General features: G+C 42.0%; 1 protein-coding gene across 1 annotated transcript; it reads left to right on the forward strand.

The window, feature by feature from the left end:
• The first annotated feature begins 1,426 nt into the window (after positions 1-1,426).
• Positions 1,427-5,404, forward strand: LOC134608445 (RNA-binding protein 12B-like). Its single transcript, XM_063451251.1, has 2 exons — positions 1,427-1,542; positions 3,325-5,404. Exon 2 carries the CDS (start codon positions 3,350-3,352, stop codon positions 5,402-5,404), a length of 2,055 nt encoding a protein of 684 aa, XP_063307321.1. The 5' UTR covers positions 1,427-1,542; positions 3,325-3,349.
• The last annotated feature ends 15,942 nt before the right edge of the window (positions 5,405-21,346 follow it).

Consider the following 21,346-nt stretch of genomic DNA (forward strand, 5'->3'; position numbering starts at 1 on the left):
TCCCAGACACTGTTCAGAGAGGTGTACTGTTTTCCCTCCTTGTAAATCTCACAGTTGATGATGGACCACAGGTTCTCAATGGGGTTCAGATCAGGCGAACAAGGAGGCCATGTCATTAGATTTTCTTCTTTTATACCCTTTCTTGCCAGCCACGCTGTGGAGTACTTGGACGCGTGTGATGGAGCATTGTCCTGCATGAAAATCATGTTTTTCTTGAAGGATGCAGACTTCTTCCTGTACCACTGCTTGAAGAAGGTGTCTTCCAGAAACTGGCAGTAGGACTGGGAGTTGAGCTTGACTCCATCCTCAACCCGAAAAGGCCCCACAAGCTCATCTTTGATGATACCAGCCCAAACCAGTACTCCACCTTGCTGGCGTCTGAGTCGGACTGGAGCTCTCTGCCCTTTACCAATCCAGCCACGGGCCCATCCATCTGGCCCATCAAGACTCACTCTCATTTCATCAGTCCATAAAACCTTAGAAAAATCAGTCTTGATATATTTTTTTGGCCCAGTCTTGACGTTTCAGCTTGTGTGTCTTGTTCAGTGGTGGTGGTCGTCTTTCAGCCTTTCTTACCTTGGCCATGTCTCTGAGTATTGCACACTTTGTGCTTTTGGGCACTCCAGTGATGTTGCAGCTCTGAAATATGGCCAAACTGGTGGCAAGTGGCATCTTGGCAGCTGCACGCTTGACTTTTCTCAGTTCATGGGCAGTTATTTTGCGCCTTGGTGTTTCCACACGCTTCTTGCGACCCTGTTGACTATTTTGAATGAAACGCTTGATTGTTCGATGATCACGCTTCAGAAGCTTTGCAATTTTAAGAGTGCTGCATCCCTCTGCAAGATATCTCACTATTTTTGACTTTTCTGAGCCTGTCAAGTCCTTCTTTTGACCCTTTTTGCCAAAGGAAAGGAAGTTGCCTAATAATTATGCACACCTGATATAGGGTGTTGATGTCATTAGACCACACCCCTTCTCATTACAGAGATGCACATCACCTAATATGCTTAATTGGTAGTAGGCTTTCGCGCCTATACAGCTTGGAGTAAGACAACATGCATAAAGAGGATTATGTGGTCAAAATACTCATTTGCCTAATAATTCTGCACTCCCTGTATTTGGCAAAAAATGTTATTAACCAATACTGCATTAGAATTATTCATCACTAATGCTGTAAACTATAATCTTGCGGGTAAAAGTAATGTCTTAAGTTGTGTATAACTACAAATTTGCAGTAAAAATCCATGTATTCATTAAATGTTTACTGCACTGGATTTTGTTGCAAAATTTTGTTGGTCCTGTCTGATTTGTGTTAAGAAGCATGTATGTGAACTACGGAGGTGCATCAATATTTTTTATTTTAATCTCTTCTTTTTCTGCCCTTCTTCTCTCTCATGTTGATTTTCTTCTGTTTAGGATTGCTATTGGTGGGCTGTATCTTTATAAACCTTCAGAAAAAGTTGTGGTTATCCATAACCTGTTTTTAATTTCTTCCCACAGTTAAATCTTTAAAGCATTTGCAGGTATCCTGAAAATATATAGGTAAGCTTTGTGAGCTGGTACAAGTAAATTAAAAACGTACATTAAAATGAACAGTAAAATTAGTGTTTGCATGCAAAGCTTTTAGTTACGATGTAGTGTGTTGCTTCTGATGAAATTGCTGACCAGAAGTAATATCGTTGAACTTTCATTTTAAACGGTCTGTACAATTTCCACAAGGGTTTCACTCCAACCTCTTCTTGTCATTGTTGCAAGCCAGGAGTTGAGTAACTTGTAATCTTTTTTGTATATAAGTCATGTGTTTTAAAGGTCCTATTTTTTAATCAATAATTTACTAAACTTCCAGATTTATCTTAACACTATTATCCAATGCACTTTAAATAGACTATATAGCAAACCGTAATCAAGTTGCTAAAGAATATTAAGGTTACATAACTCCACATTATAAAACCAATGTCTGCCTTAAATGAACGCTCCGGTCACCCTAACCACATCAAAATTAAGGTTATTGTGCCAGGAGCTCCCCGACGCTGGCTTACCTTTATGGGTTAAACCATTCAAGAGTGGTTTAACCTCCAGGTCTCCCCGCTCTCTCTGCATTTCGTTCTGTTCCTTCCAACATCTGGTTTCTCAAATTCTTCAGAACAGAAGCCTTGAGCTACCACAAGGCTGGTGCACCTCTGACTTAGAGCGGTTAGCTGATGCTCTATGTCACGGATAGGCAATCCTCGGCACTCCAGATGTTGTGGACTACATCCCCCATAATGCTCTTACACCCATAATGTTGGCAAAGCATCATGGGAGGTGTAGTCCAAACATCTGGAGTGCCAAAGGTTGCCTATGCCAAGCAGTTGCTCCCTATGCATAAAATAGCTTGAGAAACATACATTCTCTTCTCAAAGTTTTTTAATGAATGCGGAACTACGGATTGGCTTAGAGCGTCAGCTGACCGCTAAGCCAATCAGCTGCCTTGTGGTAGTCTAAGGCTTACATTTTAAAGATTTTGAAAAATCAGATGTTGAAAGGAGCAGAGAGAAACAGGGACTTTGGGGTTATACCAATAATGGATTGTGGTTAACTCCTTAAGGTAAGCTAGCACTAGTGACCTTCTGGCTCTATAACCCACTTCATTTTTAAAGCCATACCGAGCGTAACAGACATCCTTTAGTTTTTTTTAATCCTCAGTTTTTAGGGGTAACAGAAGCACTTTTTTTTTTATTGCACATGTTTTTTACATCATTCCATGTTACCTTTTATTGCCAACACTTTTTGTGAGTTCTGTTCATAAGCGTTTTTGTTGGTTGGTAAACTTTGTCATTTTGTGACAGAACTGACTAACAATCATTCATTGAATAGACATGCAGTAAAACCGAGGGATGCACTCAACAAGAACAGGCAGACATTATGTAAAGATCCTGATTAAGAAGGGAATGCTGAGGTAATAGAATCTCTCTCCCTTATGTACCTTAAGGAAAAATTATGTGAACAGTTATATTGGGTACATTTGTTATGTTACTGCATACATAATAATAAAAATAAAGTATTTAACCAGGAAAAGCACATTCAGATTACTCTGGTTTTCAAGTACATTCTAGGATCTTATGTGATTTTATTCTGGTTGTTGGCACTATGGCTAGCATTTTGTTATGTAACTAAAATAAAATGTATATTACTTCTTTGTGGCATTTTGTAACTTGTGTATGTATCAAAACATTTGAGTTTAGTAAGTAAATAGAGAAAGTGGTAGTTGACTTATCTCTCCTATTAAGGTACTTTCACTGGCCACATTCTAAATGCTATTGTGTACTTGTTTTTTGTCTGCAGGTGTAATTCAGTCAAATTTATAAGAATGGCAGTAGTCATCCGCTTGCAGGGACTTCCTGTTGAAGCTGGCTCTGCTGATATTCGTCATTTCTTCACTGGATTGAATATTCCTGATGGAGGAGTTCATATTATTGGTGGGAAGCTTGGTGAAGTCTTTATTATATTTGCCACGGATGAAGATGCCAGACGTGCCATGAGCCGGACAGGAGGCATGATAAAGCAATCCTACATTCGGCTTTTTCTAAGCAGCAAGACAGAAATGCAAAATACTCTTGAAATGAATAGAAAAGGAGGCAGAGATATGAAATATTCTGGAGTATCTTCTGTTGAAAATCTTTCAAAGATCATAACCGCAGTGAAGAAAGGGATACATCAAAATAAGTATGGAAATGATCGCCCAGATTCTGGCTCCTACAGTAGTGGAGGAAAGCAATCAGAAAATGTGCACAAACCAAGTGTAGGAAATAGAGGTACAAGTGGTGTAAGGAAAGATACAAAAGAACCGAAAGAAGATGAAAGTATTTATGTATTTTTATTTGGTCTACCGTACAGTGCATCAGAAGATGACCTCAAACATTTTTTTGATGGCCTGCATATAGCTGAGATTATCTTCCTGAAGCGTACAAATGGTGTTCGGAATGGAAATGCACTTGTTAAATTTGATAGTGTTGATGATGCTAATGCTTCACTTAAGCGTAACAATGAATATATGGGTCACCGGTTCATATCTGTAACAAAATCTACTGAAGAAAAATGGGTTGAGGCTGGTGGTCAAATTGAATATTTGGATGTGCACTCCCATAGAGATGGCAGTTATGGCGATGTAAATAAACATTCTCTTTCAAGATCATCAAAGAGACAAAGGGTAAGATCCAGATCACCCCGCAATCGTGAGTTTTATCTTCATCTTGATAATCTACCCATTGATGTTAAAAAACAGGATATTAAACATTTATTTGGTGATCCCGGAATGGCAGAATCACAGATCAAACTTCTGCTTCCTAAGTACAATGACAAGAAAATTGAAGGTTTTGTTAGGCTAGACAGTCAGAAGCATTATGAGAGATGCCTTGGCTTACACAAAAGTCGATTTTGTGGCCATACAATTTCTATAGTTCGCATTTCTCGGACATCGATGTTGATGATGATTGATTCGCGTGAAAGACATTTAGTGCCTGAGAGAGGCAGTTCGCAAGACAAAAGCTTTCCCCCAAAAAATATTAAAGAACGCTCAAACTTAAAAAGATGCTTATATTTAAGAAACTTTCCTTTTGATGTGACAAAAACTGAAGTCAAGAAGTTCTTTGTTGGATTTCCTGTGCATGAAGATCATATATTCTTGTTGTATGATAGTAAAGATGTTGGACTTGGGGAAGCTCTGGTAAGGTTTCCAAATGAAAATGAAGCTATTCTTGCTGAAGGTTTAAATCATCAACGTTTTTTGGGAACAGAGGTTTTGTTGAAGCGCATTTCTGATGAACAGATGATTGAATTGGCATCAGCCCAATATCCTCAGGATAGGATGACCTTAAGACACTCTCCTGTTAACAGAGATCATTATGGTGAATGTATAGATTCATATGAACACTCAGCAGGTCCTTATGAATTATCTAAGGAGTTTGTGAATAAGCCATATGAGCCACCTACCAGCTCCCTTGGCCTGCCTGAGTTTGGACATGGTCACGGAGACTTCAGGGGTCCAGAAAGGTTAAGAAGTCAATTCTGTGCTGATTTCCATGGAGCTGATGAGCCTTTTGCCATGAATGACACAGAAAAAAGCAGTATGACAGATTACATTGATTTTGATCCTATCCAGATCCAGAATTTTGGTAGGTCAAGTGGTCTAATTCGCATGAAGAATGTGTCATACACTGCAACTACTGAAGAAATCCTGGATTTCTTTTATGGTTACAATGTGATTCCGGAGTCTGTTCTAATACGTGTTTCCAAGCATGGTATGCCCAGAGGAATGGCAACAGTGTGCATGAAAAATTATGATGATGCAGTGGTTGCTGTTAGGGAGCTGAATGGAAGACCTATTGGGCAACGTAAAGTTAGTTTGACTTTACTAAAGTACTAAAGAGTTTTTTGTTTTTTTTCTTCAATTCTTTTATAATTTCACAATGAAATACTTGCTTTGATCCAATGCATGGAGTGGACACAGGAGTTAAAAGAAATTGTAGTGGTCCACAGTTGTCCAAGGACCCTCTTATTTTTAACTGTTATTTGTTCATCTAGTACTGTTTTTCATAGGTTTGCATGGTTAGTAAAAAATCTAAATCGTTCCTTATTTTGTACCACCAGTTAAGTTCTTATTTTGTGTCTTTAAAGTCTCATACGTCCTCTAGTTTTGTATTGTAGTAGCTTCTAGATTAAACACTTTTCTCTATGTAACAAATGTGTCTGCTGTCTTTTTAGTTATAAAAGGGATACAAAGCTTTAGGTCACGTGGATTTTCTAAATACTTTAATATACATATATATATATATATATCCCAGTAGTAGCAGCATATCATTTAAAAATGAAAACTTGGTGCGTTTGAAATGAAAATTGGACTCTGGTTTATATATTAAAAACAACCGTGGATCATTTGGAAAGATGGTAGGACTCTGAAGTAAAAATCAGAAGGAGTTAAATGTTCTCTAACCAAGGATGAGTTAACAATTGAATAATATGGATTCTGTTTTGCCACTTGTGCACTCAAAATGTATCATATGCATTGGTTGCAAAATTAAATTGCAATATGCATTTGGATACTTTGTTCTTCATACTTAATGATTTTTGGTTGGGATCAGTCTTTATCAGCTTTACATGCCATTATATACCACACAGCCAAATATATGTGGACACATGCTTGTCAAACATCTCTAAAATGTATGACCTTTCTGTATGTGGTTTGAATATGGTTCAGGTTAGCGTTCTTTATAGATCTGTGCAATTCTTCCGCAAACCTCTTTTGCAAGGCCTTGCTGTTTGTATGGGGATGACGCTAGGCTGGAAGAGCTAATGGCGTTTACTAAGCTGTTAACAGTATGCTGAAAGAGCAATATTTACTGTTATGTATTTTGTACGCTGCAGCATTAATTCTGGAATGAAAGGCCTGAACCATGAAATGCAGCTCCAATCTTTCCCGTTAACGTCTTCCTGTAGTGATCTCCTGGCATCATGCTTAATTTGTCCAGACTGTCAGAAGTGATTCATCACTGCTGTAGATTACAGGGGAAAAAGACCACTTCGCCCGACACATTTTGATCTGTGGAAACTTCCTGTGAACTGTTCTTGTTACAAATGTTGCTTCTGGAGGCAATTTGGAACTTGGTATTGAATGCTACAACTGAGGACAAAATGTATTCAATGTTGGCTTCTGTTCTGTTGTGAGCTTGTGTGACATCTCACATTGCAGCTGAGGCATTGGCTTTTTCTCCAGAATATTTTTACTTTCCAATGATTGATTTTATAATCAATCAGGGCAACTCTTGTAGAGCAAAACTTGACAGACCGACATGTTGGAAAGATAATGTCCTTCTATGGCATTACATGTAATGTCAACCCACTTTCTGTTATCTTTGAAAATTGTTTGACTGTTATAATATAGCGAAATCGAATTAGAAAGGGTGTCCACATACGTTTTGGCCATGCAGTGTATCAGATGTTTATATTATCGTATTTTTATAACTTTTCATGAAGGGAGTTCTGCATTTTGTCTTCCCACTGGAGATTGTGAAAGGATAATGGAATTGATCTGAAATTTACCTTTTCAGGACCCTGATTGTGAGACTTTCTAATGGATAGAGTTTTGCTGGTACATGGAATGGCTAATTATTTTTTTTTTTTTTTTTTTTACATGGAACTTGTAAACCTGGCTGGACCATCATATTGTCTGCATGGAAGAATGGAAAGTCCAGGAACAGCTAGGGTTGCTTGACATGTAGCATTGGTAAAATGAAAAACCTGCTAAGATTTGCTGTATCTCTCTACTGGGAAAATAAACTGCCTTCGTGGTTGTAGTATTCATCAGTAGTAGCTGACAAGTCATCTTATTATTTTGGTTTTGATATGATACAAACTAAATCTTGCATAAATTACTTTGTTTTAACAATTTAACAATTTATGTGCAGGAAATAGTTTCAACTAAAATGTTCAATGCATTTGCATGTATTGGTACATCTTTTATTTAATTTTTTCCATCATGTATCTCCCCTGATCAGCAGGGTATTTCAGTACTCTGAAACTAAATTTGATAAAACCCTGCTTGGGTGTCAACTAGGAAAAGTGTCCTTGGTATTTGCTGTCTAATGGCCTTGTAAAGGCGGTTTCAAGGAGTGTGTGCATTTCTCTACCATGCTCTTCCTGCTTTTGTACTATGGACAGTTCTGTGCGATTTAATGTTCGGTTGTAAATAAAGACAGTGCAAGGTTAGAGTATGTCATCAGAAATTGTAACACTACCGCAAGTTTGCCTAGTGCTCCTTTCTTCCATATGGTTTCCCTCTAAGGATTGAAATATAATTCTCTCACCACAAAAGTATGGGTAGTTGTGGAAAGGTGTGGTGGTTTGTCTCTTTGCTGACATGTTTGGTTACCTTGAAGCAAGAACCTGAGTTATAAAACTGGCTTCTAGATCTGGACTGACTTTTCCAAGTCCTAACTCTATTATATATCTGTAAGTGATTGACATATGCTGTAAATAGATTGATATTTATTTATTTCATAAAGTATAGCCCAGCAGCCAAAGAGGGTCTAACACTGTAATTATGGATCTGGCATCTTCTTCCATTATGCAACCAGTGCTTATAGTGGAGCGCTTACGAGGATCAACACTTGTCCTTATTCAGTAAGGGATATATAATAAAGCAAACGCTAGACAATAAATGAGATATATTGAGTATAATTGTGTAAAACATACATATTACACACCCACATGGAACAGAGCCAGGTATGGACAGGCTCAAATCACATGGATGGATGTGTTCTCTGGTGACACTGACCCTCTTTATTCTTCTCAGCAGTACTCAAAAGGAAACGAAAAACAGAAGTAGCAGCTTCTAGAGAAGTACAGCAAGAAATAAATACCAATTGCAAGTATTTAACCTGCTTATCTTATTCGGAGCCCTTCTATGCTGGCCCTGGGTAATTCAGCATGTTTGTCTTCATAGGGAGACACTAAAAATCACGAGAAATTTATTTTCACAACGTCCTCAGGTGCTCCAAAATGGTTGACGTGTTTGAGAAAGCCATTGAATGTGGACAATCGATCTAATAGATACTGGTGGCTTTCTGTACCTGATCCTGCTGTTTATTCCATAGACCCTCGTTTTATTTCTATGCAGGTGTACAATATCTGTCTTGGCTGCTTCATGTGAAAAGTACTAAAGACCAAAGTATTGCAGCGTGAGCTTTAGGTTAGGGGGTGAATCCCTTTTATTTTTGTGTAGAAGTCGGTGAAATAAATTGCATTACACATTCTTATTTATCAATATTTACATGAAGGGCATTCCTTTAGCAATATCTTTCAAACATTGTTTACGATTCTTGGAGTTATCACTAAAACTTTACAGAAAAAGCAGGACAAGAACATCTTCACAAAGTGGATATTAAACAGTATCCTGACTTAATGGATGGTAAAATGGCTATAATGAAAGTAATTGTAACAACTGGCAAAAAATTATATACAGTACCAATCCAGCCTTATCAGGCTATTCCTCTACCTTCCACTGTAATCCAAAAAAACCATTAAAACTTTGTCACTTAGAAATTGAACTCATTTTGGCTTCTTTCTGATGCTAGGTTAATTGAGTTTGTTTTTGTTGGCATTTTCTTCATATTCACAGGTGCAACTGAGATTGGTCCAAATCAAAACGTAGATGCTTCAGTAGTGGTATGGAAGGAAGAGGACTGTCTGCCAACAGGCTGCTTCTTTTATTTACTTAGCATTTTAAGTCATCAATTAACCCAATAAATCAATCTTTGCAACATACACTAGTGTAATGTTAGTCTTAACTTATTGTAAACTTTGAAAACGCTGAATGTTCCTTATAGAGATTCATTAACTTAATGCATCTCCATGAGGAGATGCGAATTGGTACCTTTGCTGCCCATGCACAAAATACTAATGGCAAGCATTGACTTAGCTAAGATCATAAAGATTGGTAATCTCAGCCATGGAGGTGGTACTAGCCATGGCGAAATTGGCACAGTGTGGGGACAAAGGTGAATAAAAACACCTTCCTCATGCGATCGGAAGGGGCAGGTACCTAAAAGCATACGTACTCATGCTGACAACAGGCTTGCATGCCCACACTCTGACAGGTACACACAGTGGTGTATCCTGGTTTTGTGCGGCCCTAGGCAGGACAAAACTCAGGTGCCCCCTCCTGCCCGCGCCACCCCCACCCAACCCTTCCCCTGCCACCCCCACCCAACCCTTCCCCCGCCTCTAAATACACACACACACACACACACTCGCTAACACACACACACACTCGCTAACACACACACACACACACACACTCGCTAACACACACACACACTCGCTAACACACACACACACACACTCACATATTTAACATTTGTTTTTTAAATGTAACCCCCCCCCCCCCAAGCCTCCTTACCTTTGGAAATGCTGGTGGGGGGGGGGGGAGTTCTCTTCCTCCCTGGTGGTCCAGTGGCTGCTGGGCAGGGGGCTGGCGAGGGAGCACTTCCCCTGAGCTGTCTGCTCAGCTCCCTCGCGCGCCGCAGAGTGAGGCTGGGAGCCGGAATATGACGTCATATTCCGGCTCCGGCTCCCAGCCTCACTCTGCGGCGTGCGAGGGAGCTGAGCAGACAGCTCAGGGGAAGTGCTCCCTCCCCAGCCGCCCTCCCAGCCCAGCAGCCCGCCGGCATGTCTGTTAGCCGCAAGGCTAACAAGACACTTGCCTTGGGCGTTTGGGGGCGGCTTTTTTTTGCCGCCCCCTGGAAAATGCCGCCCAAAGCAAATGCCTTGTTTGCCTCGCAGCTAATACACCCCTGGGTGTACACACACACACACACACACACACACACTCTCTTATGCTGACAACAGGCTCGCGCGCACATTTTTGTATTAATTGAACCCCACTTAGCCTCCCTACCTTTGGGAGAGCTGAGTGGATCTTTCCCTGGGGTCCAGTGGGGATGTTCTCTTCCTGCACACAAGGGAGCAGTAATCTACCTGCAACTCCTCTCTGCTCCCTCGCACTCTATGTAGTGATGATAGGGACGGAGTGAGGTCCTATTCCGACACCTGGCATCATGAGGAAGCCGAGAGAAGCTGCAGGAAGAGTACTGCTCCCTTGCATGCTACCTACAATTCTCCCACAGCCAGCTGCCTCTGCCAACTGCCTACAATGCTCCCTGTGACGGCCGCCGTCAAAGCTCCCTCAGCAGCTACACTAACTAGAGAGCTGGAAAATCTCAGGTCGCCATGGCGACTAGAAATTTTGCCCTGGTGTCTGGGATTTGTTGAGCCCTGACTTAAGGCACCCATCACTTTGTTTGTCAAGATAGTGGAGAATGCATTTAAGCTCCATCGTTCGTCAAGCATTGGAAAAATCCGCAATACCCTGGTTTGTCTTATGTTTTTAAAAATAAATTAATCATAAGTTACTAAAAGAACAGAGTGAGGCAGAGGAAGACACAATGAAAGAGGAGAAGGGCAAGTTTGAAGTGACAGTCACTTTAAGAAGACCTAATGCTCCATGGTATATTAACCAAACCACAACCATGGCTCTGCTTTATCCTGCTGGGCTGCAAAAAATAAGTTGAGGTAAGGTTCTGAAGCCCTATGACCAACTTAAAATAGTTCATACAAATCAACGTGAGGTGGTGGGTTGCGCTACACACTGTATTTTCTACTGTGTATATTTTAATGAAATAAAAAGTGAATTTTAACCATCATGTCTGGTATTACCTTAAATAATTATGGCTGTTGAACCGGCACTTGGATGTTTCCTGTCCCTGAACATTACACACTCACGTTTTCTCTCTATAAACATGATTGAATAAATCAGTGCATCTACAACTGCATAGAACCGAAATGGCTGCTCTTCATGGTAATACCTGACATTTCAAACTGCCATCAACACTCCATGCTAGATTGTCCAAGACTCTTCCAGCATCTGACAAAGCATCAAGAGGCACTTGATTTTAGGTGCTTTTGGTAGGTTTGGTTACAGTAATAACTATCTAATGCTGTACATGACTGTAGAAAGGTGAATGTTGAACTACAACTAATCATAAGCAGTGCTTTATGGGCACAACTACATCACTTTTTATAGTATTCCTGAAATTACCTAACAATGAAAGGCTTATTTGTATCATTGAAATTAAGATTACACTTCAAGGGACACTATAGTCATCAGAACAACTACAGCCAACGTTATTCTGGTGAGTATAGCCTGTACCTGCAGGCTTTTTGCAGTAAACACTGCCTTTTCAGAGAAAAGGCAGTGTTTACAGCTTAGGGACACCTCCACTGGCCACTCCTTAGATGGCTACTAGAGATGCTTCTTGGGGCAGTGCTGCACATGGTGCAGCGCTGAAATTCAGTGTCTCCACCTTCTGAATGGAGACATTAAACTTTACTCATAGAGCTGAATTGATACATCAATTTACCAATATAGAAGGGGATTGTCCTCTCCTTTCCTCAGTAAGGGTGCTGACATTATATCTATTGAGACATGTAGATTGGGTGGAGATTATCTGCATTACCCTCCTCTTCCCCTCTGCCTTCTCTCAGATGAGCTTTTTTTAAATTCTTTATTTAAGTTGTGCACGGATTAACAAACAGATTTGCACAGCCACAATAGCTGGTGCAATCACATCATAAAACAATGGTGAACACCAGAGCGGCTTCGTATACAGTGCACTTTTTCTTTTTGATAATGGAAGATTCTCTTCTAAGTTTGAGTTACAGGTCTAGACTAAGTATGTCATAAAGATTTACCCAAGGGTATACTATCTAGACTGACAGTAAATTATATCAAATACAAAGATAGTTTGACATACAATGTGCTTGAGTGTGAGTTATACTACGCTTGCAAAGATAGCTTGAAATACAATGTGCTTGAGTGTGAGTTATACTACGCTTGGAAAGATAGATTGAAATACAACGTGCTTGAGTGTGAGTTATACTACGCTTGGGTGCAAATAATACTTAGTGATACTGTTATAGTGTAATTTAGAAATAAACAAAGATGTTTAAATGTCTATCTGTTCCTGTCCAAATTAGAAAAGATTGAATTGCGTATATACGCTGAAGTAATTCAGACTGACACACGGAGTTCAGGTTAAAATAACTTCGAGGAAATTTATTGGCAAGTGAAGCAAGAGCGGGCTCGCAGGCCCTTTTAAGGGGAACTTTGCATCATCATTGATTATCGGGATATCAGTAAATAAACATCATTAATTGGATTAATTGTTAAGTGTTTGTGTCAGTGACCACCCATAAATATGATTAATTGGCTCAAAAACTAAGTGGTTAGCTAAGTGTCCACCCACCGAGAGGTGGTATTGTTCTGGACACGGGTGTGGACAGAGGGCTCAAGCGCCATCTTTCCCAGCATGAGGTTTACTCGGTGGAAAGGGGGGCTTGAGCGTCATTTTACACAGTTAGTGATGTCAGTCTTGTGGTCAGGTGCAAGGTTCTCTTATGAATAGAACATTTCATTAGTACAGTGTTCTCATGGCCTTCAGATTATACTATGTTGCAAGTTATAGGAGATTCAGCAATTCCGGGGTTAGTCATGTCTTTATAGAAAATACAGTCTCTGTTCATTGTATTAAATGTTGCTGGGAAATTCTGTCATGTAATGTAGTTTAAAATGGATTAAAATGGAGGATCTGTCAGGTAATGAGGACAAAATGGAGGGTCGGTCACAGTGTGAGGTTAAAATGGAGTTAGTACAATAATTCAATACAAGTTCAATAAAGATTTTTAATAATTCTACATCAATACCATGATAGGATTATACTGCCCGTTTTTATATGAAAACAAGATGGTGGTGTAGTTGCCTGAGGGCGTCAACAGAGGAAATAAAATGAAAATAACAATAAAAGTGAATGCAATAAACTAGATTAAGAATTAATAATTGGTTGCCAGCGAGTTATATCTTTTGTGAGTACATTCAAATGTTATTAGATCAGGTTGAACTGGAGTTATGAAAAGAGAGTAGGTGTCAGCAAATAGTATACTTGTCCAATTGAGGCATATAAAAAACGGGTGACATGGGGCCCCTTGCCTTATAGCGTGTCACAGTCACAATGGGGGTCAGCCGATGCCTTGTTGAGGCTGAGTGTTTTCTCCCAGTGTTGTTCGCTGTAGCACTTGCCTTCTCTCCGATGTGTGGGATCTCTGAGCCGCTGTCTCTTGTGGAGCTGTTTGTCGGCAGATTTGTTGGTGGGTATATTGCCCCCTTAACTGGGTGCTGCACGGCGTTCTCCTGTGTTGGGCTGGGGCAGCGCTGTTTGTGCCGTTTCGTTGTGGTCGCTGGTTTCAGGCTGCCCCTGTCTCCTATCGTTCTCTGTCGGTTTAACCCCCTGGGAGCCCCTCGCTGGTTGCGTGTTGGTGTGCGCTTAAGGGTGAGGGTTCCTGCCTTCCTCCGCTTGGCTGCCCGTGCCGGGACCTGAGGTAGGTGCTTGAGTGAGGACGTTGGCGGTGGGGGTCGCATGCGGGTCTCCCATTGCTCCCAAAAGGTGGCGAAAATCTTGTTCAGCCGACGTTCTGTCTCGAGCCATGCGCCTCGTGGGTCGGAGGTAAGGAAGGCATCCGCCATTTTGAGAGTTTCTCCGGTTGGCAGTTCAGGGCCTCGAATGGCGGCAGAGGTCTCCCAGTTTCGTTTGGGGAGCGTGTGAGGGTGGACCGGGATATCCCCCGCCGGTCCAGAGGGGGGGAACGCAGGCCCAGGGTTGTAGTCGCTGTGGGAGAGCGCCCGCCTCTCCGGCGCCCGCCTCGCTTGTAGGCCGCAGGGACCTGTCGGGTGTGCATCGCAGGAAACAACTCATTTAAGGTATCGTTTTGTTCCTGTTGATGTTGTCAGTTGCTTGGTGGCCTCCTAGCTTATTTTTATCGCTGTTTTGTGGGCAAAATGTCGCTTTATTTCTCTTGTTCGGCAGGAGCTGTGGAGGCTAACGTCCTCTCTGCTCTGTGGCTAGGCCACGCCCCCCCTCTCAGATGAGCTTTTAAATCACTTTGTTATGAATTTATATTTGATTACATGCTTTTTATTTTAGCTTCTAATAAAGTTAGGGTTTTACTTTTTTTTTTTTATCTTTTCCTATTTTCTATCTAAATGTGCACTTTTACTTAGAGCGGTCATTGGGCTCTTTCTTGTTTATGCGTTATTCTGTGAAAACTGGCAGAAAAGTTACTTTTTATATCACTTTAATAAATAGACATCAGTAGTAGAAAGAGGATCCAGACACTCCAAGTACCTTTAAATGTGTTTATTGGGACCTTGGTCGAAATGTTGCGGTGTCTCACTTGTCCTAATAAATACATTTGAAGGGGGCGGAGCCAGCGCCCATGCGAGACGGTCGCATCCTCAGCGAGCTCCGAGCCGCCGTCCGCCTGAACATCGGATAAACAGACCCGCTGGGCACAAAATCCGCCGAGCCGAGCTCCATAGGGTTCGGAGACAATGGGGCGCCGCTCCAAGAAACAGCAGGCGGATCCGGGGACCGGTTGCCGAGATATAGGAAGCCTGTTCAGGCAGCCGCAACACCCCGTGCAGCCCAAGATGGCGCCGACCGCGGCCTACTCCACGGCTTCGTCGGAAGCTGAGAGCACACAGGAGGATGATTTCCCAGCCACACTGCCTACACAAGCACGGTATGTGGGACTTGGGGATGCTGCCCCCTCAACTAAGGCAGACATTAAAGCCTTATTGCAGGACCTTAAGGCCATGTTTCAAGCCGACATAGCAGTAGTGAGGGAGGATGTCGCCACACTGACAGGCCGTGTCCAGGCATTGGAAGGGGAGCTAGGGGGCACACATTTGGCACAATCAGCCACAGATGCTGCACTTCATGCTATACAAAAGAAATGTAGCGACATGAGCCAGCGTTTGGCAAGTCTGGAAGACAGGGCTAAAGCCCGCAATATACGGATAAGAGGCATACCCGAATCCATCTCATCAGAGGAACTGCCTCACTATTTACGGCGACTAATGGCCACATTACTACCACCTAGGCAAGTTAAGCAAGCAGCAACTGACAGATGCCACCGTTTGCCCAAAGCAGCCAAGGCACCCCCAGAAGCCCCAAGAGACGTGCTCTTACAATTTCAAAGGGACTCTGACAAGATAGCCGTCCTGGAAACTACAAGAGTATCCCCCTCACTGTCTTTTGAGGGCTCGCAGCTGTCCTTTTGCAAGGACCTTTTAAGAGCTACCATGCACTGGAGGCAATCACTCCGCTCCACCACAAAGCTTCTGAGAGAGGCTGAAATCCCGTATAGATGGGGCCCGCACCACCTAGTGGCAGAAAAAACGGCAAGAAGTTCCCACTCTCGCAACTCCAAGGCGCTCCTGCCTTCCTTCAAGCATTGGGAGTCTCGACGGGAACCCTACCTCCACGGGACAGAAGCATGCGGGCAGTAGAGGACATTCCTCCATTTGTCCCAAGACGGGCATTGGCGGGGTCGGCGGATCCTCCAGCTTGACACCGTCTGAACGAACTGTTTCTTCATGTCATAACTGACAGTTATAGAATTTATGAACGTTTTATCTGTTTATTAAGCTCTGTAATTATCTCCCTGGCTCCGTAAGCAAACTTGCTAAGCCGTACCAAAGCCAAACTACCCCCCCTACACATTTATCCCTACTAAAGCCACACACACTAAGCTCATGCCAGCTTTGATACAAGCGCTTTGGCACACATGTAGCGCAACATAGATCCTCAAGATGCAACCCGATATTATATAGCGCAGACACGCAGAGGATGTAATGTTAGTTTTATATATTTACAGTTATTTTTTATCTCTTCTATATTTACAAGTTGAAAGTTCTTAAGCCTATAACTTCTGCATCTCAAAGCAAAATCTCTAAATATAAAAATTGTGCTTGATGCTGCATGTACCTGTATGTTTCAAATGTCTTTTATGCGTTGGAGGAATGCCTTTGGGGTACCTCGCAACAACCTGTTATCAGCTTATGCACTACAAAAATAAAGAATTAAAAAAAAAAAAAAAAAATACATTTGAAGATACTTGGAGTGTCTGGATCCTCTTTCTACTACTGATATCTTCTCCCTGGGGCTGGCCCTTGGTCCAGTTTAGTAGCTGGATCTTTACATGATTGGAGTGTTGTTTCCCCCCTCTTTTTAATACGGAGACAAAGAGCAGAAAATGTAACCACTTTTCTGAACAATTTGATAAATATCCCCATATAGGCTATAACATGCCTCCTTTATTATACAAATAGGTAACTGGAATGTAACTTAAAAAAATAAAAATAATAATAGGGGGCGGGGCCTGAGCTTCATGGCGGCTGGACGTGCCTCGTGTGAGCTCCGAGCTCAATCTTCTTTCCTAGCCGGAATAATTGCACTCCAGCCAGCCAGAACCTGCAAAAACGCCTGAAGCCTGATCGTACCTACCTCAGGAGCCAGCCGAGGTGCACCGGGTCTGCCGCCCACGGGTGCACGGAGCGTCCGCCGAGGGTGTCGGGAGTGAGGCCTAGCAGTATCGCCGGACGGGTGAGGCGGCCGATCCCCTGCTCCGCGCGACCTAGTGCCCTCCTAAGCCTGAAATAGAGCCCTGTTCCCCCCCCCCCCGGTGGGGGTTATCCTGGTCCACCCTAGCCTGTACCTGGAACCAAGCAACTTAAGTTTATCGCCCTGTCTAGTCATTGCCACAGCAGAAACACAAGATGGTGGCCCAACATACCCTACAAGTAAATGACTCCCAGCAATCCGAACCGGAACCTCTAAGCCCGGCACAGATCACTCAGAGGAGGCTGGATGACATTTTTACCCGCTTCTGGGCAGGATTGGAGGCACGCCAAAAAGCAGCAAAGGCCCAACACAGGGAGGACGACCGGGAAGCTGAGAGCCGGATGGTGAGGGGGCTCCCTATGCAAGTCCACAGCTCTAAAGCACATAAACCTCCTTCCATTACGAGATCACTTAAGCCGAGGGCCACGAGGGGCAGAACCCCACGACATCATCCACACAGGTGGAGGATCACCTGCTACAAGCAGCCACCTTCCACCAAATCCTCTTGCTTACCCCTCAGAGGGGAGGAAAGGGACCCCAGGAGCCCAAAAGTCCGTGGCATGAAGATGTCGGCCTATCAACCAGCCTGGGGCTGGAGAGATACCCAACAGAGCCATCGGACCGCAACAGCCACCCTCGCCCTCAGCCCACAGGACTCACACTTCCCATCCTTGGGAATAGGCTGAATCAAAGCCCGCTGCCTAAAGCTGTACCGCCAATATGGGACTAACCGCTAACACAGATTACCACCGCCGGGACTTCCATATAGGTCTCACATGGGCCAGCCAGACTGGGTTCATGCAGACAGCAAGCACACACACTCAGCCTGTTAATGCTACATGTGACTTACCCATATTCAGCAGCTAGGTCTAGCCTGTATCAATCAGTTCATATGTTATCTTTTGGTATTCACAGTAACTTTAGCGAGGATGCACTCAGTTATAGCTGTTATGACTTTCGATAAGCTACTTTTTCATCTTTATTTTGTTGAGATCTGTGTTCTTTGTATAAGGTTGTAGCCCAGGCTCTATGATCAAATACTTAACTATATTGCAGCATAACTTCGTTAAGGTTAAGCTTGTGTAGAGCCTATCTAGCATGTATATTAAGCCTACTGTTTATATTACACTAGCACAACGAGCCTAGCATGTGTCATACACCCATGCACATACATCCAACCCTACAACCCATTAAAGCTACTATACAGGATGCTACTAGGACACCACAGGTAGACTTCACGTGTTACAAGCCTGATCCACTTAACTTGCATTACTTGCAGCATATCGCTAGTACACCGAACACAGGTCTCACTAGCCCTGCTACATAGGATACTCCAGCATCAGACATATCAGACGAGATGCATAAGTGTTTTAATAACTGAAATGTGCACCTTTACCGAGCCACTGTTTATTGTACCCAAGTTTATATATACCTGTACGCTGTTGTGGCGTTTGCAGACACTACTCGAAATATCAATTTTGCTTCACTTAGTTACCAGCCTGAATTAACCTAAAGCTACAGATTGTTTTACCAAGCCTGACTTCTCTTGTTTTAAAACACAAAATGTGCTGATAATGTTTGCCATGTTGTCAATACTCTTGTTTCATTCCATCGGCTTGTATTTGCTGTCGTGGCAATATAAGCGTGTTTTGTTACTCTAAGCACAATAAAAATAAAGAATAAAAAAAAAATAATAATAAATATATATATATATATATATATATATATATACACACACATTTGAAACCAGGAAGTACAATGATACTGAAAATTGAACAGACCTATTTTTATTTTAAATCTATACTAATTTACAATTTTTCTTACTTCTTTAATCAAATAATTGGCCAAATTCTCCAATCTGGCTACATTTTCAGTTTACTTATTTTGCCTTGAGGTTTGGAATTGACTTTTGGATAAAGTTAAAGGAGCACTCAACACACCTAAAGCATACTAAAATGCTGTCTCTGCAGTCTTATTTTATAAGCATGCCATGTTCAAGAGAAATCTGCACTTTTCATCTTGGTAGCCAGCAGGCCATTAGTGCCCTTTAGCCATATAAGAATTACAGAGGTGGTGGTTGGCTCGCCGTACTCTGCCCCCACACAAATTATAAAGGATGATGTGACCATTAACTTCAAGGATTTTATCCCATTCCATACCAAATAAGAGTAAAGATTTACTGAAACGTGATCAGACAATGACTGTTCCTCCAATAGTACTCTATCAATTGAGCAGTGGCATGTGGTATTTATAAAATATTTACAAAGGCAAACTTGTCTCTGACTCCCTTTCCCCCAGCCCCTGCCAAGCAGCTTGTATTTAAAATTGATAAGCAATTGCTGTGGCTAACCTGTTCTAGGAGGGATCTGCCACAGGGTCCCTCCAACTATAGTTATTAAGCGTGGGCACATTAGTCATGGGGTATGCCGTTTCTCCACAACCAGTGGTGCGGTTTCAAATAATGGATGGGAAGTAGGCCTGTCCACACCCATGGTTTTGGTACTTGGTGTGTTCCTTTAATTCAGACTTTATTGAATAATTGTTGGTTAGTAGTAGTAGTATTCAGAGGGCCTCATTCCTTACTGAGTTGCAGGAAGTTGTTTAACCCCTTAAGGACACATGACATGTCTGACACGTCATAATTCCATTTTATTCCAGAAGTTTGGTCCTTAAGGGGTTAAAGGACCACTATAGGCATCCAGACCACTTCAGCTTAATGAAGTGGTCTGGGTGCCTGGTCCAGCTAGGATTAACCCTTTTTTCTATAAACATAGCAGTTTCAGAGAAACTGCTATGTTTATATTAGGGTTAATCCAGCCTTTAGTGAAAATCACAGTGAGAAGACGCCAGCGTCCATAGGAAAGCATTGTAAATGCTTTCCTATGAGACTGGCTGAATACGTGCGCAGCTCCTGCTGCGCATTCAGCCAGGGGGAGGAGAGCTCCCTGCCCGGCGCTGGAGAAAGAGTTAAGTTTAACCCCTTCCTCCCCCTAGAGCCCAGCGGGAGGGGTACCCTGAGGGTGGGGGCACCCTCAGGGCACTATAGTGGTCCTTTAAGAATCACTCCAACTGCCTAAAAAAATTAAATTGTAATTTTAATTTACAATGCCTGTATGGCATTACTATTTCCATCTTACCCCGAAAATAAGACCAAAGGGTGGGAGGGTAAGACTATTATAAAAAAATTAATACATGGGTTAACAGTCCTTATAGACACTCTGATGACAGACTTAAAATTTCCACATAATTGGCAATAGGTAAACTGTGCACAAATGCCTTTTAGCTGTGTCAAATGAATCAAATGCCTGTCAAATCTATTATTTCAAACTTGCATAAAAAAAAAAAAAAATTCAAAATCACTTTGCATCCCCATGGATTGATAGGCTTTGAAGCAGCTGAATGGGATTTGTGCACAAATCTAGTAAATATTGATTGGTTTTCTATTACTGACGCTCCTACTTTTAACCCCTTCAGGACAGAGTCAATAGTACACATTCTGATCTAAACAAAAACTGGAATTAGCGCTATATGTCTGTTCAACCGTAAGTCACCTCTTTCATATTAAGTGTACCCACACTTATTATATATCATTTTGTTTAGGAGAAACAGGGCTTTAATTTCTCATTATTCATATATGAAACATAATTTATTATGAATAAAATAAAAAAAACTGAGAAATGTAAAATTTTTAAAAAATGTTTGTAGTTTCGCCTCACATTTTAGCTGTAAATGTCATAATACTGTTAGCTTTTACTGCACAAAAAGCACATATTTGGATTCAGCAAAGTCTCACGAGTACACCAGTAGCCATTAACAGTTTTCACAGTGTTTTGGAAAGTTAAAGGGTCAAATATAGCACATTCCATTTTTCTGTTTTTTCAAATTGAAATTTGCCAGATTAGTTTGATACCGGAGAAACTGACGGAAGCCAAGCACAGAGAGATGGACACAGGTTTCTTCAGGAAGGAAGAGATTCTTTATTGGATCACCGATCGGGACTCAGAGGGACTAATGTCACCAAAATACAGCAAGTTCTGAGCCCCGGACAATAGTGCAGGCTCCTTATATAGGCATATAACTCCTCCCATATTAAGCTCCACCCGCACATTCTCTTAACCAATCAACACAAATAAGAATTAACTTCCTGTTTGACCGCATGGCTTGTCCAGCACAATGGAGGAGGGGGAATACTATATCCTGTATTCTTGCACATGCTCCGTACACTACTGATCGTATCTTGCCTCGTGCAACCAACTGATCGATACGTCAGCATATGCACGTACACATGCCACGTG

This window comes from Pelobates fuscus, chromosome 4 (assembly GCF_036172605.1).
Source record: "Pelobates fuscus isolate aPelFus1 chromosome 4, aPelFus1.pri, whole genome shotgun sequence".
NCBI lineage: Eukaryota > Metazoa > Chordata > Amphibia > Anura > Pelobatidae > Pelobates > Pelobates fuscus.